Consider the following 17,519-nt stretch of genomic DNA (forward strand, 5'->3'; position numbering starts at 1 on the left):
ACTGATCAGTCTTCATATCATTTTCAGTCTTTATATATAGTGGCAACATTGCACAAATTGAATGGGGCTGTTTATTACTCAGAATTGAGTTGTTATACATGTTAGTCATGTCAAAACATATTGGTGTCTTCTTCTGAATACAATTATTTTTAAAAGTGCTTATTTTGCATCTGTAATGAGCATTCATTTGCACTAAGAAACCATTCTACTCAATCTGATGTCAGACTGGAAGGCACTAAATATTTCCACCAGCAGATGTCAGCACTGACTGCATCCCTCAGTTTAACAGTACTGCTGTCTTCCCTTAGGAAAAAAGGGACAATGTTCCGCTCAGATAAGTGCCCAATGCCACTCATCAACTTCCGCTCTCTGAGGGACACACTATGCAAATACTATGGTGGAGCTAGAGAATTGCTGACCTTGATGAGCTCATGGCAGAAGCTTATCAGCAAAACAAGTCTGAGGTGGTAAAATCCTGAAGGGATATGTAGGAGGGGGAACGTTTAACATTTGCTTCCCAGCTGTCTGCTGTAGTCAGATCACTGCTGACAAGCTGATCTCCAGCCCCAGCAGCAGCAGTACAAATACTCACTGGTGTTGTCTCTGTGCCACCCAGGGCAAAGAAGTCAAACAGCAGCTGGCACAGCACCTCAGAGCACAAGATTTCTATGCTGTATGTTTTTCAAGCAGTGTACACTCAAACATGATGTGTCATTTATAAGAAAAAATAGAGAACAGCTTGCATTTTTCAACTCAGTGTTAATACTTTTCAACATCTTTTGCACAGATTTGGGCAAACAGTGTCAATAGCACAAGCTATCTGCAGTTTGTGTTGCAACAGTACTGTTAAAAGTTAAAAATAAATATTTGCTGTTGAGTTGGTCGGTAGCCTGTGTTTACATTAGAAATAACTTTTGAAATGTAATGAAAGACAAAATATATTGTATGGCACAACTATAAATAGTGAAACAATATTGCATGTCAATACTTTCTGGACTTTTCTTTGACCAAAAGCAACACGGTTCAAAATCTCAGTAGTCAGCAATCTAATAAGGTTAACATTATTATTGACAGAGCTTATGGACATCAAACAAGTGGCTTAAAGATTATTTAACAGAGACCAAAACCTTTATACAAACATTCATAATTTTGCATCTGGTCTGGACAGGACCGCCCCCAATGCAGGTGACTGACATCCTGCTTGGCACCCCAAACTTGTTTAATCTGCACTTAACTGCTCCCAGAGAACAACTATATGTATATGTTCCTCATTAGTTTCCATGTTATAACTGAGCTCACTGTGTAAAACGTACAGCTTGTATTACTCACACACAAATCATTTGTCATAAAGTCAGCTATTCACTTCAGCCTATTAATCACTTTAGCTTTGTCAGCAACAAGCCAGCACTGTGTCCCCTCCACAACGTGTACTGAATGTTGCTGCTGTAGCGTAAACTTTCTTACATGCTCACATCAGTCTGCAGAGATTATCCGCAGGATCCAGTGCAATATCCATGGATTAATTGTTTCTGTGCTCAAAGAGCTAAATTAGTTTTAATTTACTTTTTTATTTTCTATTTTTTTACTTTAAATATATATTATTTAGCCTTTTTTTACCAGTCAACCACTATTACCAAATGTTGGATTTATTTTACTTCAAATGTGAGGGTTTGTTCTGCTCTGTTTCATACTGTTGCACTACACCTTCTTCCACAGCTGTGAAGCTAGATGAAGGTGTAGTGTCTCAAAGTATTCTAGACACAGATGCAAAAACTTTAGAACAACAAAAGCCTCCATTGTCTATACTAAATTGAATCAGTTTCTTCAAAATCAAATCACTGTAAGAAAGTTACTATTTGTATGATGGCTCTGTCTGTTGAGTGTCCACTCTGATGGAGCTGCAGCAGGTGGATATTCATAGTGTTAAAAAAAAAAAAGTGAGACAAATGTCTCACACCTTTTGAAAGGAAGGAATCACAAGTTTCTGCAACATGGCACAATTACGCAACTAAATCTCCAGGTGCGAACACATATGAGAGGGACCACAGCCATTGGTGCAAACCAGGTGCAGCTAAACACATTGTGGATGAGACGCAGGGGAATAGAGAATCAACAGGTGGAGTAAGGCTGAGCTTTAGCAATAATCAGTCACATTATTGTATAAACAAGAAGTGAAACAGATGAGGAGACTTGAAGGTTTGTGAGAGAGAAAGGACACTTACTTCAAGACACGGCAAGAAACAAACTTCAAAGTATGAATTCCAACAACCAGACATCATGTTAATGGTATAAAGAACAGACAGCTGGCGTTATTCTGTGATGATTTTGCTGGGTCATTGACATCCTTCAAGCTCAATGAATACAAATAAGTTCAAGTTCAAAATGTCAGTCCTTATTGAGCAGAAAATGTAACTATCCATATGTGATTAAACAAATAAATACAAATTGTTTTTGAAGATTTGCTAGTTATTGTTTATAAAGGGACTAAAGGTTAACACTGTGACAGCTGTAGGAATTTCACTCGGTCGTGATTGGAGCAAAACAATCACATGACACATGCAGTTGAAAGATGTGAATCTAATTCTGTCATTGGAATTGGTCTGATATCCAGCTCTGGTTGTGCTTTGACATAGAAAAGCATTTGTTAATCGTTATAACAAGAATGTCACTCAGAGTATATACATCTGCCAAGGCCCAACAGTCTCCTTATTTAACCACATTTAAAGGTTCAGTGTGTAAGATTAAGGTGAAAGGGAACTATTGGCAGAAAATCAATGTAGAATAATCCTCATTATGTCACTAGTTCATTTCTAAATTGTATGAATTGTAGTTTTCTTTACCCCAGAAAAGGCCCTTTATATGTAAATACTTTATATTTACATCAAGGGAGTCCTCTCTACGGAGGCCGCCATATTTTGTTTACAGTAGTCCAGCCAAACTAATTAATATAATTAAGATTAAGATTCCTAAACTAAACACCTTTTGAGTTTTTATGACAACTGAAGTTCACCACAGGTTATTTTCATGTTTGGAAGGAGAGGGTGAGGGGTGTTCAGCTTCAACATTCAATTTCAACACTAGATATCACAATATTCTACACACTGTACCTTTAATTTCACCATATATGGATTTTAATTTGGATCTGCTTCAACGTCTCTTTAAGCAGACAATTTAATCATGATTCAGTTGAATATAGATTTAGTATAATTCTGCTAACTAACAAATACACTAACAAACACAAAAATCCATAGCAGATGTATACATTATACTGTTATTATGTATTATTATTATTATTACTACTAGTAATAATAATGCAATAACAATAATAATGAAAACACTGTTAATGTATTAGAATGGTCATGAATCAAATTAAACATCACTGTTGATCTGTTCCACACCAGGAACAAACTATGGTCTCCCATAAGTCCTGTGTTGTTGACCAATCCTATAGACACAAGCAGCTAGCTCAGACGACGAGGGCATTTTTTTCAAGAGGACAGTCTCGCTGATCGTCACTGATTCACAGTATCCACCGGGTCGTGGCAGAGAACATTTCTGTCGTTCATGTGGCACTAAGACACAATTACTGAAGCATGATAATAAAATGCCAAGCATGAAATGAACTGAGGCTTGCAGTGAAAAATCACCACCCAACACCACCACCTCTCACTCTCTTGTCCGTTCTTCATTTCTTTCACTTATTACCACATTTGAGACTGAGTCTCACATCCTTGCTATGCTTTTCACATCACAGTAAGAGAAAACAGCACCATCACAGAAGCATAGTAAGGGCCTGTGTCTACTGCCGGCTGTAAGAGATAACGAATAGCTGGTATTTGTCCCACCTTGTTGTATTGCTGTTGGCCTGTGTTAAAATAAATTACATATTTAATACACGGCACTGCAGAGCTATGAGATACATTCAGTATCATTGTATTAAACGCTGAAGGACTTTTTTGTGAATGCCCTTGCTAACCCCTCAAGCTTTGTTGCTTTAATACTTGCAGACGAGGCCTCTTGACAACACAGGATTAAATCTGCCGACAAACATGCACATTCACATATAGCCCGCACCCCCCCCAAGTGACAGGAGGCAAGATGGGCCTCAGTGAGCTGAGTAACGAGCTAATCATGAGCAGCCCAATAATAAATAGGCCTTGTTCATAGTCCACTAATCCCAGTCATTTAGCTGTGGTGTGGCAGCAGAAATCAATTACTGCAGCTGGGCTCCCAGTATAGGGCCCTGCTCTCTGCTCTGCTGTCCAGCTGCACACAACACACTCACACCTTTGACCCGCTACACAATGAGACACAATTATTAAGCTACTGTTGTATATTGCTTGGCATTCATAATATCAATTACCTAAAGAAATATGCATTTTTCACAAGACTAAGATGCCATACATTATGACTATAAAATACTAGACAGAAGAGGATACATTATTAGAGCTCATACAATAAAAGCACTAAAGACTAATAAGACAAACTTATTGTGATCAAACTTACTTATACAATTACTTTCCTACATGAGTGTGATCTTCACACCCGGTACATATTTCCAAAAGTGTTGGATTGTTCCTTTAATAACATGAAAGTGCCTGAAAACATTAACAAATATCGGAGCCCCAGATCAGCTTTAGTCTGACCCATCGTTCACATTTAACCCAAACATAATGGAGGCCAACCTACAGTATTTATAACCTCACACCACCAAAAGGTTTTGGCTTCAGCTGATGCTCAGTCGCCTAAAGGGATATCTTCCCTATGTTTACCAACCATCTAATTTGATGTGAACATAGCATAATGAAAGATGTTTTCCAGTTGCATCAATATGGTGTTGGTCCCCCCCTTTGCAGCTATAGCAGCCTCCAGAAGAGCATTGTGAGGTCAGACATTGACGTTAGACGAGAGGGCCTGGTTGGTAAATCTCTGTTCTAGTTCCTCCCAAAGGTTTATGATGGGGTTAAGATCAGGGCTCTGTGTGGGCCTGTCAAGTTCTTCCACAGCAAACTCACCCAACTGTGATTTTATGAAACCTTGCTTTGTGCACAAGGGAGTCATGATGGAACAGAAAAGGGTCTTACCCAAACTGTTCCCACAAAGTTGGAGGCATAGAATTGTAGAATATCTTGGTAAACTGAAGCATCAAGATCTACCTTCACTGGAACTAAGTGGCCCAGTCCAACCAATGGCAATGCGACTGAATGAAACACCTGAACTAGATGATTAAGAGGTGTGTCCCAATACTTTTGTCCACATAGTGTAAGTCCGAATAGCTCAGCCTTTGCTTCACAGATGTTGAGACTTCTTTAAGTCCCTCTCTTGTAAGGCCCCTAACCCAATGAACCTGTTTAAAGTGACTTTCTTAAAAGTGCTTCTTACTCCCCCACCCCTCCTCAGCATGCTAATGCTTAATGGACAGAGGTGTAAAACTAAGACAAAATGACGATAACAATAATGGAAATATATCGTATTCAATTGTATAAACACATGTAAGTTACGGAATCACAAATGGACTTATCTATTGATTGCACAGACATATTAACAATACTGCAAAAAAACAGCAATAAAAACAATTCATAATGATTTATTTGTCTGGAAAAAAGTATTTTATCAGCAGTTTGGCTGAGTTCATTGAACCTGTCTGCCTGTCTCTCTGTCTGTCTTTCTGTCTTCAGAGAGAATCAGTGGAATTGATTTCAGAATTGTGTGGACTCTGCTGGCTTTATGTCTCTGCCTCTCCCTGCAACACTTGCACACAATCAGAGAGCACAAAGGGAGAGGAGGAGCGATTCCTAGAAAACAATTTGCCATCTGTGCTTAATGGCATCGGAAGGCTGTCCACCGACCTGCACCGCAGGGAATTGGCCCCAGGGCCGATGCTTTAATTACATACATAAAGACAGAGTGAGTTACAGAGAAACACAAAACAAGAGGCCAAGCACCGCTTTGGAACAGTTTTCATTAAACAGTAGCACTTTTTTTGAGAATATTTATGGATTGAAGCTGTGAACAATGCACCAAAATAGTTTCTTCATTCAGATTTCTGCAGCAGAAGACCTGAAAACACCCATTTCCCATTGCAGAATGTAGGGCTCCAGAGTTGTCATGTACAGGCCACACAGTTATGCATTATTCTCATAATATAAACAAGCACTCTGGACATGACTGAAAACAGAACTGGAAACATTTGCAGTGAAACTGTTCTTGGGTGAGGATTATTTACGTTTGTATTTGCACATACACTGAAGACATTAGATCTGATCACAAGTGGTCACATTCTCATGCCAGGTGGGAAGTGACAAACTTAAAGCTGCCCTCTTTTGATCAGATCATCCAAGACGGGTGTTCAAGTCAGGTCTGACCAGGCACTTTGACTTGGGCACTAACTAAGCATCACGTGGTGCGACCATGCACCAATTCAAGAAATGCAACAGCCCAGACTGGAGCACAGACAGTAACACACACGACCACAGCATCACAGCTGTCAGTAGGGGGGGAGCTTTGTGTATTACAACCTGGACTTTTTGACAGCTTGTGTTTTTATTTATTGGGAAATGCGATTATTTCACTGTGACTATCAATCTGATGATGAACCACTGAGGCAAGAAGAGACGACCGTCGCTCCCTCTTCTTCCTCTCATATCAGTATATTTATTAGACGGGTGCTGCAAACTCATATAACACTGGGTTTAAATCAAAGTGTCTTAAATCTTAATAGGATGTTATCCAGATAGGAGATACTTGGAATGAGAAGTAGAAGTTGAGCCATGCTCAGTCTTTTCTGTACCCAGAGTCTTGTGTGTTGTGTGTCATGTATCTTAAAATGAATACATCCAATTGTTAAAGATTGCATATCAAATAAAAGAACAAAGTATAGTAATACAGTATTGTGTATTCATTTCATTTCCGTATCTTAGTTCAGTACAGTGCCGGACTTGTCACATAAATATAATGATGTGGTGATCGGTGTTGATATTGTGGTCACAAACAAATCAACGAGAAGATAAATGATATATTTGATTGTAGTGAAACTGCAGTGAGTCAGAGGACGTCAGCAAAGAAGTGGGTCCTTCATATGTGGCCCAGGAAGCATGTGCGTTCACACTGCTAAAAGAATGTGGACACATGTGGCCTAGACCGCCTCCGATGTGGTCTGGCTTGATCAGATTGCTCTGCATTCTCACTGTGTTCACACCTGTTAGCTGTCCATTTGTGTTGCGGTCACGAGAACCACATGTTAACACCAGGTGTGTACAGGGCCAGCGTGCCTTGCTTTTTCCCAGACCGGATATGACATCAGACGAAGCAGATACACAAATCTAGTGTTCAACTTTTAAGTATCGCCCTCCAGAGGTGAAGATATCAACAATGTGACAACTTACCCATGTGACAAGGTGTTAACTCTCATGTTAACGTTAATGTTGATGACCTTAAAGGCCTTTGAGACTGTGTAGTGGATGAGGTTTATTTATAGGGATGGCTCCCCATTGTTTTCTTAGAAGTAAATTAAGCCAGAGATGGATTTAAGGGTGGTGGTTTGAGATGTTTTTCGCCATGGCCTGCCTTAGGGTAACCATGTTACAGTCTTTAATAAAATGATACATTAACTGTCATGTAAGACATCTAGTTTCTATAATCAGGTTAGAGGATGCAAAACCTAATTTAACAGGTTTCTTCTGGATAACGTTCATTGTTTGTCAGGTATATGAGAAGGAAATAGAGTGAAGTAGCTGAATGAAAGGAGAGGTTATTCCATGTTGTTTTAAATAAGTCCACCCAGTCCCACCAAAACTGACTCACACAAAATTGCCTGTAGAGATCAGAATAAGTAAAGCGTTGATTTTTGTTGCTTATTACGTGTGTAATCTGATTCCTCTGATGAACCGTGTTACTTAATTACAGTTAAAAGCTCTGATGGGGGTGTTTGCACTGACCCACTGGCTCATAATGTATGAGTCAGGCTTTGATTTCACATTAGATATTCATCAAAATGAGTCAATGTTTGAATGGTAATCTGACCATTTATAAAGTTTGAAAAGTTTTGTTTTGTTAATTATGTTATAGTTGCTCTTTGCTGACACCAAACCAGAGAACAACTTGTGTTTTTCACGTGTTTTCTCACGGAGGCAGAAGACTGATGTGCGTGTCTATCTGTTATTTATCTAGATAGTGGCCATCAAGAGCATTTCTGATTCATAATGTAGTCCAGAGGCTACAAGGGGACTGTTACCACACCTGATTTCTCTCTTATCAGACCATTGAATGGGTGTGATCAACATTGTGATAGATAGATAGATAGCTGCAAAGTTTAACTACTTACATTTGAATAGTAACAGCATTTCAAGGTTTCCTTATTGCCTTCCCTTCTCCCCTTCCACCTAGCTCTATTCAACTGTCTCCTCTTTCTAGCCGCCATTCCCTCGTTCTTCCACCCTCTAGCATCCATTACACACCACCCTGCAAACCACACACACACACACACACACACACACACACAAACAAACACACACACACACACACCTCTAGCCTTCTATTTACTGTCCTTGCCAACTGTGTGAAGAGGATGAGTGGAGAGATACCCAGAGGCATTCTGCACTGAGCTCCTGTGTCTCTGTGATGTACCACAAATTAACCCCTGTGTCTAATTCACTAACGGCCCATTTGATTGGATGCCGCGTGTGTGGAGATGGTGGGTGGTGGCCAGCGTCAGCCTATCCCAGAGCAGCAGTCCCCTCAGGCTGTCAGTGAGCAGCATTGCCATGGTGATGTCATCCTCAAGCTGTGAGCCCACCTCCATTGGACAAAGCATACTGATTACTGAAGGAGAGGGGAGAGAGAGCAGTGATGATGAATCTGATGATTAGGCTACAAGCCGTGGGCAAACTGATGCCAGATTTTCATTCTGATCAGAGCCTCTAATCAGCTCCCATACAGTCTGCCAGAAATAGATCTGACATGACTTCAGGTGATGTGGCTGTCTGGAGGCAGAGGCTGTGCTTAGTTCAAATCATTGATTTGTTAATTGGACTTAGAAATTATACAACACAGCCAAGACACAATAATTGATGAGTTTATTTGTCTCTTTTGTCAGTGATATATGTTGATCAGCCGTACTTAACAGACCCACCTTGATCTTCACGACAGAGGATGTATGCCAAGAAATGCAACATTTCTCTACAGTTCAAAACTAAATCTTCAACGGGCAGAAAAAAGGCTACAACGACCAGACATATAATTACTGTAACACTGCAAATGAATGTCCCCAATGTTGTGTACAAATTTATAATAATTATAATATATCTTAAAAATAATATCCATCATAATGATATAATAATGATTATTATTATTTACTCAAGTCTGTAAACTCTTAGACTTTAGTGAGTAAATCTTGTAAATAATGCAGCGACACAGAGAAACATACACATAACAAAAAAAAACTGCTATAACAATGATTTGCAGTTTTACATTTAAAACAGCATGTATAATGTCACCATTTTGTTGGTTTTAATCAGAATTATGACTAGGCTGTGCAAGTGAGGTTTAAAGTTAAAGTTTTCAGTGTTTGTTTTAGTGTTTAGTGTGGAAAGATGTTGCATTACGTTACAGTTGTTTTTATCCAATTGTTATTGAATTGTTTTGTTTATTTAAAATCCCAATAATGGGGAAAATGTGTAAGATTCAAGTGAAAATTATCTCAATTAATTAGATTCTGACACACAATTAAAATCACCAGCATTGTGAGATACATTTTGAAAACAGTATTTCTCAGAATTTTGTTTTTCCTATGTGGCCCTTATGACAAAAATGATTTATTCAAATGGACTTAATTGAAAAGGGTTTCCTATATTATTTATTTTGTTATTATTTGGTCGTTTGGATTTTTTGATGTATTCGGTTTTATAACGGAAGTTGGGTAGGAGTCCGAGTTTGCATCCCAAAATATCTTTAGCATAAATAACTGCCCCAGCAATCATTCAAGTTTCGTTCGACTTAAAGCGTTAGTGTTCCTTATGATCCAACACAGAGGAGGTGGCTTAAATGGTTTTCCTCGAGAAAAGGCTCATCTGGTAATCTCTGGCGACTTGTTTCTGTCATTGCATTGTCATCAATGCCCAGATGACACTCATGTCAGAATGTCCTTTGGGACTCTGTGTGTGTGTGTGTGTGTGTGTGTGTGTGTGTAGTGGGGTTACAGAGGTTAAGGGGAGCTAATTTCATGGCTTTTTATTTGCGCTGGTCTCAGGAGAGGAGCTCTCTGTAAGCATTATCACTTCCAGCTGGTTCGAGTAGGACAGACGGGACAGGACCATCACACACCATCACCTCAGGCACAGTCTCATCTGATTGCCCTCATTTGGTTACGTAAACGGTGTATACATCGTATGTAAGTGAGAATTGGGTGAAGAGCTACAAAAACAAATATTTATTTGTGGGGTGAGGTGGTCTTGTTTCATGTTTCCGATTCGAACCAGCTGGAAGTGAAAATGCTGAAATCCTCTTCTAAGGATTCTAACACTTCCGACACTGCTCAACTGGCTACTTAACAACGGTGACTAAAGTGACATGTGCATTTACATTAGTGGGAAACACATCAATAAGCAGGGTGAGAAGTTGTGGTAATTGTGTCAACACCTGTTTGTGCTCATGATGCTTTTGCATTGGTGCGATATGTGAGGAGAAACAGAAGAGAGACTCTTCATCAGGTGCCTGAGAATGCAAACATAGGGTGTGGCCTTACAACAGTTAGAGACGACTCTTCTTCCTTAACTTCCATATCACTGAAACACAAGTCACATAAAATCACAACCAAAGAATTTCCATCCTTTCTAGTTAACAGTTACCTTTTCATACTGTCCGTTAGGGCTGGGTAATTAATTGAATTTCAATTCCGATTATTGCTTCCAATGACTATGAAAACAAAGTAATCAAGAGAAAATGATTATTATCTTGCTTTTGATTTTGCAGTGAGGCTCTTGTTTTGTCTTTCCTTATGACACCCAGGCCACACTGCCTGTGTGAGCGACGCATGCTTGCATGTCGCAGTCATCTTCTGTTCACACAGGCAGTATTTTCTGCTGCGTTTCTGCTTTGTCATTTTTATAACAACTGTATTTCCTAGAATAAAAGTTGGGCTATGTACTCAGTTAAATTCAGGATTACAGCAGAAGAACACTATAGGCACTATACACCACATGTCCTCCCTCCTCACTGCCCAGCGGACCTGCAGTCACTTTACACATTAACAATAAACACCAACACCAATCAGAAGTGTTTACAGCTATACAGTTCTTGAGGTTTACTTCGTGTTTGTTTAATATGCTGTAGTGTTTATGAGACACATATTCAACATCTTGCTAGCTCATGCGCAGTTCACCTGCCAAACACAACATGAGAGGTAACATGATGCGCACAGCCAGGTCATCAGGATTGAAGTGACCGGAACGATCCGGATTCATCATCCAAAATCATCGACCAATAACTTAAGTAACCAATTCTGTGAAGAGCAAAAGCACACACACAAATGCACACAAACGCACACACACACACACACACACACACACACACACACACTTTCTCGCTCCTGCAGACAAGTGAGAAGTTCTTCTCTGCTCACTCAGGCAGTGTAGACACTCTGATCACGGCGACGACAATTTGTTTTTCTGTAAAAATTCAATTAATGCGTGATGCTTCCAAAGTCAGAGAGTAAACGTGTTAAATAATCATGATTACAATTTTGACAAATCGTGATTATAAAAATTGAGCGGCACAAATGAGCATGCAAGGACACACGGGCGTGAATCATGACTCCTCAGACCATACTTAATGGTAAAATATCAAAATCATTGATGAAGTGAATACTTGTGTTTCTTGTGCCTGACTAATATGTTTACATAATGTGACAAATAATCTCTGGTTTGTAACTGAGTATATTAGCTCGTTTATGATCACAGGGGGATGAGTGTGTGTTTTAGGTTCGGCACACAACGTGAGTTGCTTCATGTTCAGGTATGATGGTGGCTTCAATTGTTTTCATATAAACCAAACTATTGTTGCACATAATATCTCATGTGAGAATGCCATGAAAGTTGTTTTGTGCACTCATTCTTCCAAGGGAACAATTCCTTTTGATTTTAGTGACCCTCAAGCCTTTCCTAACCATCCCTGTGCCATTTTATATACGGTGTGTTGTTTTTTTCTCTGTTCCATCGCCTGCAGGTTCACCGGCGGTCAGCAGAGCGTCTCCTAGATTTGTGCTGTGCCAATCGTGGCACTTTCATCAAGGTAGGCCAGCACCTCGGTGCTCTGGACTACCTGCTGCCTGAGGAGTACACATCCACGCTGAAGGTGCTTCACAGCCGAGCCCCTCAGAGCAGCATGGAGCAGATCCGGCAGGTCATCAGAGAAGACCTCGGTAAGGAGGTAAGTGTCAGTAGACTGGACCTGGATTCTGTTATTACTCAGGAGGGCACAGACCAAATCCAACATAGTTGTCTTTATTAATTAAACTGATGGTCTATCTAACTGCTTTCTGGAGAAAATAATGAACGTCCCACATGTGTGTGCCCAGCCCTGTCACTTTTGGATGTTTCTGCTGGTATCAGCAGGTCCCATCTCATAATGAGCTGGTGGTGGAATCAGGGCAAGGTGGGGAAATGTGAGACTAAAGAAGAGCACCGAGCTTCTAATGCACTGCGCTGTGTGTAGATGTTTAAATGTGTACTTTACGTCTCTTAGTGCTCACATTTGTTCAGAACCAAATCTGAACTCGGATGACTGACTGACTGCTGCATTGTGTCTGCAGAAAATATCTGGATTTAAATAGTTTGATGAATTTATCAGGTATTTTGGGAAAACAAACCTCCACAGCTGTTGGAGTTGTGTTAAGCCATTATTATAGATGTATTAAACCTGTTGGGTATGAGTAAGTAAATGTCCAAGCACTCATGGATTATTGATACACAGTTAAGACAAAACATATTCTTTAACCTTTATATTTATTTATATCACACATGTATTTCTTGAGGTTACAGCGTAATTTTACTGCCAGACTCACGCTGTAAGGATAGGAACTGCAAGAAGCAGAAAAAAAGGACTTTTTAAGCAGAAGTGGATATGTCAGACACTCTGTCCTCATTTCATTTCATAACCAAAAGCCATACTCCTGATGTAGCTGTTAAGGCTGCTGTTAGCACAGAGTGCGGAGTCTATTCTCAAACTAGTTGTTATGACAGCCTTTTAGAGGCTGCCGGTTGGAAGGCAATTGTTCTGTTATTCTCTGATAAAGTACATTAGTCTTCTCCCTCTGCCACACACTCCCATAGTGTTGTGTGTGTGTGTGTGTGTGTGTGTGGGTGTGTGTGTTTGTGCGTGTCAAAGAAGTGCCTTTCTCAATTCCACAAACAGAGAACATGTTGCTGCACATGCCACGGACCCAGTCCGGGCAGATTTCATAAATGTTTCAATTAGATAAACTATCCCTTTAACTTGGGTGTATCGATTTTGGTATGCTGTGTACTTTATTATTATTATTATGTTATGATGGCAAACATGTCTGTTTGTGTATTTGAGTGTAACCGAAGAGGCATGGACAGAAGATAAAGTCAAAGCAGAAAAAGGCCCTAAATGATTGCACCAGTCCACATTAAGAAATGTATGTGTTTAAACCTCAGACATTAGATAAGCTCCCCTGAACATCTCTCCTCACTGCTGTGCCTTGTTGCTCTTGTATAAACAGAAGACACACACAAGAGATTTGAGTGATTCCCAGGAGATCTTCTCCAGCAGAGAGGCTCAATAAAGTACTGTGTATCATAGACTGGTCAATATGCTTTCACACTACACTGATTTAAAGGTCTTCATTAAGCAAATGTCTCTGTCAATACTTCAACTTCCGCACAAGCCTCAAAGTTAAAATCTCTTTATCAAAATTGCTGGTGTTTTCCCTAAATGATTCACTTTAATTATAATAGCTATTATAATTCTTATAATTTAATGTGCATATATTTTTTTACAAGTTTATATGGCGTTCTAATAATTTGAATTGTTTGTTCAGGTAAAATTTAGTTGTAGCATCGACTGTCCCTTTATAGTGTGGAATAGCCTGTAGACGATATAAATATAAAATAATGTGAGTCGACCTTAGACACATAGGTCCATATCAGTGTGGATAAAATAGCAAAACAGAATAAACACATTCAGACCTTTGAGTTCCAAGAAGAAGTAGTGTAGGCTCAGTGAAGGCCCTTACGATACATGTTTGAGTCTCTAGAGAAACACACATTTACATACGTAAAATGCCTGAACACAAAGGTGGGAATGTTGCCACTCACAAACACGTGGCTTGCACTTGCACTCCCAGCAACCAGAGCCTCATCATTATTTGCCACCTGAAGCTTTTTTCATGTTTGCTTTTACAGAAGCTGTAGTATGCATCATGTCAGTGTCACTTTATTCTCTGATATCATTCAGCTCAGTGTACAACATGAATGTGTAATCAGAGCCTTTGAGGTCCCTGATTGTTGGTTACTCAGCTGTTCTCTCTGCCGGCAGCCTCCGAGTCTCAGTTTCTGATACTTGAGGATTTCTATATTTAAAGAGATTCCAGATTTACTTGCACTGATTACTAATAATAGCTAATGTAGATACAACTACTAGCACTTGATTTACTGGCTGTGTTTAATGTTACTATATCATTTCATCATGGAATTTGCTGAGAATGATAAAGAATATTAATATGAATGACAGACAGGACACTATTCTAAAGAGATTCCTATTGCAAACAGGCACATTCCCCTAAGCAACATTCAGTCTTTTACATCCAGGACAACATTCAGAAACCAGTGTCACGTGCTAGGATGAATATGAGCTCACATCACAGTGAACTGATATTGCTACTCTGTAATTAAAACCTGTTAATACAGATGCATTTTCTTCTTCTTTTTCATGTTTTATTAATTAGACGTGCATTCAGTTTTAAGTTCTTCCTGTATCTGTCATGATCCCTTAAAAAGACCGTGTTATAGCTCCTCTGTGAACAAAGAGGACAGCAGAATGAATAAGCCCTCCTCCCTTTTTGGAGTGAGGAGAAGAAGTGACACTGATGAGCGATGCCAGGCATCTCTGGAGTTGGGGAAACAGCCTCAGCATCATTTCCGCTTGACTTCACATCCGTCTTTCTTCACACGTGTACGCATTTCCTCGAGCAGAGAGTAGTATTTGATGCTTTGCTTTTTTCGGCACCATTTGTGGTGACATATGCAATCCCCGCTGTGCATGATTTGGATGGCCTCCCCTTCGCTCTGGCCAACACATCCCCTCTATAGTAAAAATACAGAAAGGCCAGCATGTGCAATATGTCGTTTTTACCAAACAGAATCTGTATCCAGCTTGAATATCACACTTAGTTGGGGATGAACCACAACATAAGAGGAGCATCATGGGTAGTTGGCATCTTGACAAGGAGGTCTGGTACGAGTGTCTGTGGTTGCTGAGCTTCCGGAAGTGGCAGTGACTGCATGGCAAACCACATCAACAGGTGCTTCCCTGTCAGATCTCAAGCAGTTTTCATAATTTGGGCCTTCGTGCTTAAACTGTGCGTATGAACAATTGACGCACAAATCTGGGATTCGTCAATATGTTCTTACCTAAATTTATCTGTACTCTGCAAACAAATTTAGAACTGTCTCACACCATGCGTAACGACAAATGATGAAGGCCGAGCTGTCCTAGAAAATGTGAACACCACCCTTTTAACTAAATGCATAGTATATTAAAACTCCATTTATATAGAAAAAAAAGGCTTTAAAGGACAATAAGTTAATTTACTAATGCATTGACTAAATGTATTAAATAACCATGGATATTATTGTCATAATGGAAATCTTCAACTGTACAAGTTGAGATAGTTTACTCAATTTGCAATAGAATATATGGGAATGTTCATATTAAAATGTAAAAGTTTGGGCTTTCATTAAATTGTTTATTGGCCTATAATTGATCGGCCACTCCCAACAATTTCTAGTGCCATGAAATTGTGCATCTGTAGTTGATTTTTTAACTGATTAATTGGTAGCAAAAGAAAATCAGATATGAGAGCTTTTTAAATAATATGTATATATATTTAGTACATAGTTCTGCTTGCCATCCCTCCAACCTCTCAAGAGGTGCACTACAATGACTTCCGGGCTCGCACACATGTACATTTCATGCTAAACTCAACTGGGGAAGTTCTGTGGTGATTTATCTATATTTGTTTGTTTGCTTTGCCTATTCGACTGCAGTGCCAATTGGCAAATGTATCAAAATTAGTGCATTTTAATTAGTTAACGCCTAATTTGCATATCAATGTGGCAATTGAGATGGCATACAAATTTGAGTGTCTCCCCTCAAGTACAGTACATTAGCCTGTATGCCCTAACTTATTACATTAGCTAGTAGCTCATGCTTGTACATTAGCAAGCACAAGTTAACTTTATTTGGTTTTGTGATTTTGGCTAATTAGCTGTAAACTGGAGGCACTGGTAGCTTAGTCCTTTGTTCATCACCACTCAACCCCATACAAGAGAAGGAAAACCACCAGAACTGGGACCGGAGGTGGGAGGTGCCCCAGGTTTAAACTTATGTCTAATAAACTTGTGATCAGTGATGGTGTTTATTTTTGAAGTGTACAGTGGGGCTCTAGTAAGCTAGTTGCAGATAGTGGACACGCGCCTGTCAGTTTAGAATGACTCTGATTCACATACATATGCAAGGTGGTGAGAACAAAATCAGCCGTTGCACACATGACATAAATCCGTAATTTGTGCGGAGAGAAAGAACATTTCTGCGCACATGTTACTGAAAGTATGTACAGAGAATTTCTATAGAATTTGCTCTGGACTTAATCCGGAGTTTGCCTTTTACAAATGAAGAATGCAAAGGAATATGAAGGACAATTTGGAGTAAAATGTATGTAGTCCAGATTTCCTTTCCATAGTTGTCAGTATTCACCAGTATAAATAGCAGCATACTCTACAAGGAAAAAAATATTGATCATTAATTGTATTTATATTCCAATAACAGTGTTGTTATGATAATAAAATGTAATTTTAGAAAATATTTCAAGAAAAATGCTTAATTCAAATGACTTTTTTAAATTTTTTATTGGCAATAAATAAACTGAAGACACAAGCAAACAGTGCATTACATCAAACATTAAAAAGAGTGGGATGAAATATTAGGCAAACTTTATTTCCTCCAAAGTACCAATTCTCTATATGAAACTGTGTGTGAGAATTTTAAGATTAATTGACAGTAGCAATCGAAATGGCAGAATTTAAGCAATTGCAAAAAATATGTGGAAGAGATCATTTTTTTCATGATGATAAGTTATGTTGAGTTTCCTACAATGGCAAATTAAAATTGGAGAGGATCAGACAATCTGAAGGCATCTTTAAAGTATATATTTAAATATTGAACATATAAAACAGGATACATTAGGAGTTAAGGTGTTTAGCCAGTATAAACTCAACCAAAGG

The 17,519-nt window shown here is 39.2% G+C and overlaps 1 protein-coding gene across 1 annotated transcript in view; it reads left to right on the plus strand.

Moving 5' to 3' along the window:
- adck1 (aarF domain containing kinase 1) overlaps positions 1-17,519 on the plus strand; it is a 78,080-nt gene that overhangs the window by 31,387 nt on the left and 29,174 nt on the right. Inside the window, exon 4 of the mRNA XM_020084570.2 lies at positions 12,220-12,423. Within this exon, the coding sequence (XP_019940129.1) occupies positions 12,220-12,423 (204 nt within the window). The remainder of the gene's footprint in view (positions 1-12,219; positions 12,424-17,519) is intronic.

This window comes from Paralichthys olivaceus, chromosome 12 (assembly GCF_024713975.1).
Source record: "Paralichthys olivaceus isolate ysfri-2021 chromosome 12, ASM2471397v2, whole genome shotgun sequence".
Lineage (NCBI taxonomy): Eukaryota > Metazoa > Chordata > Actinopteri > Pleuronectiformes > Paralichthyidae > Paralichthys > Paralichthys olivaceus.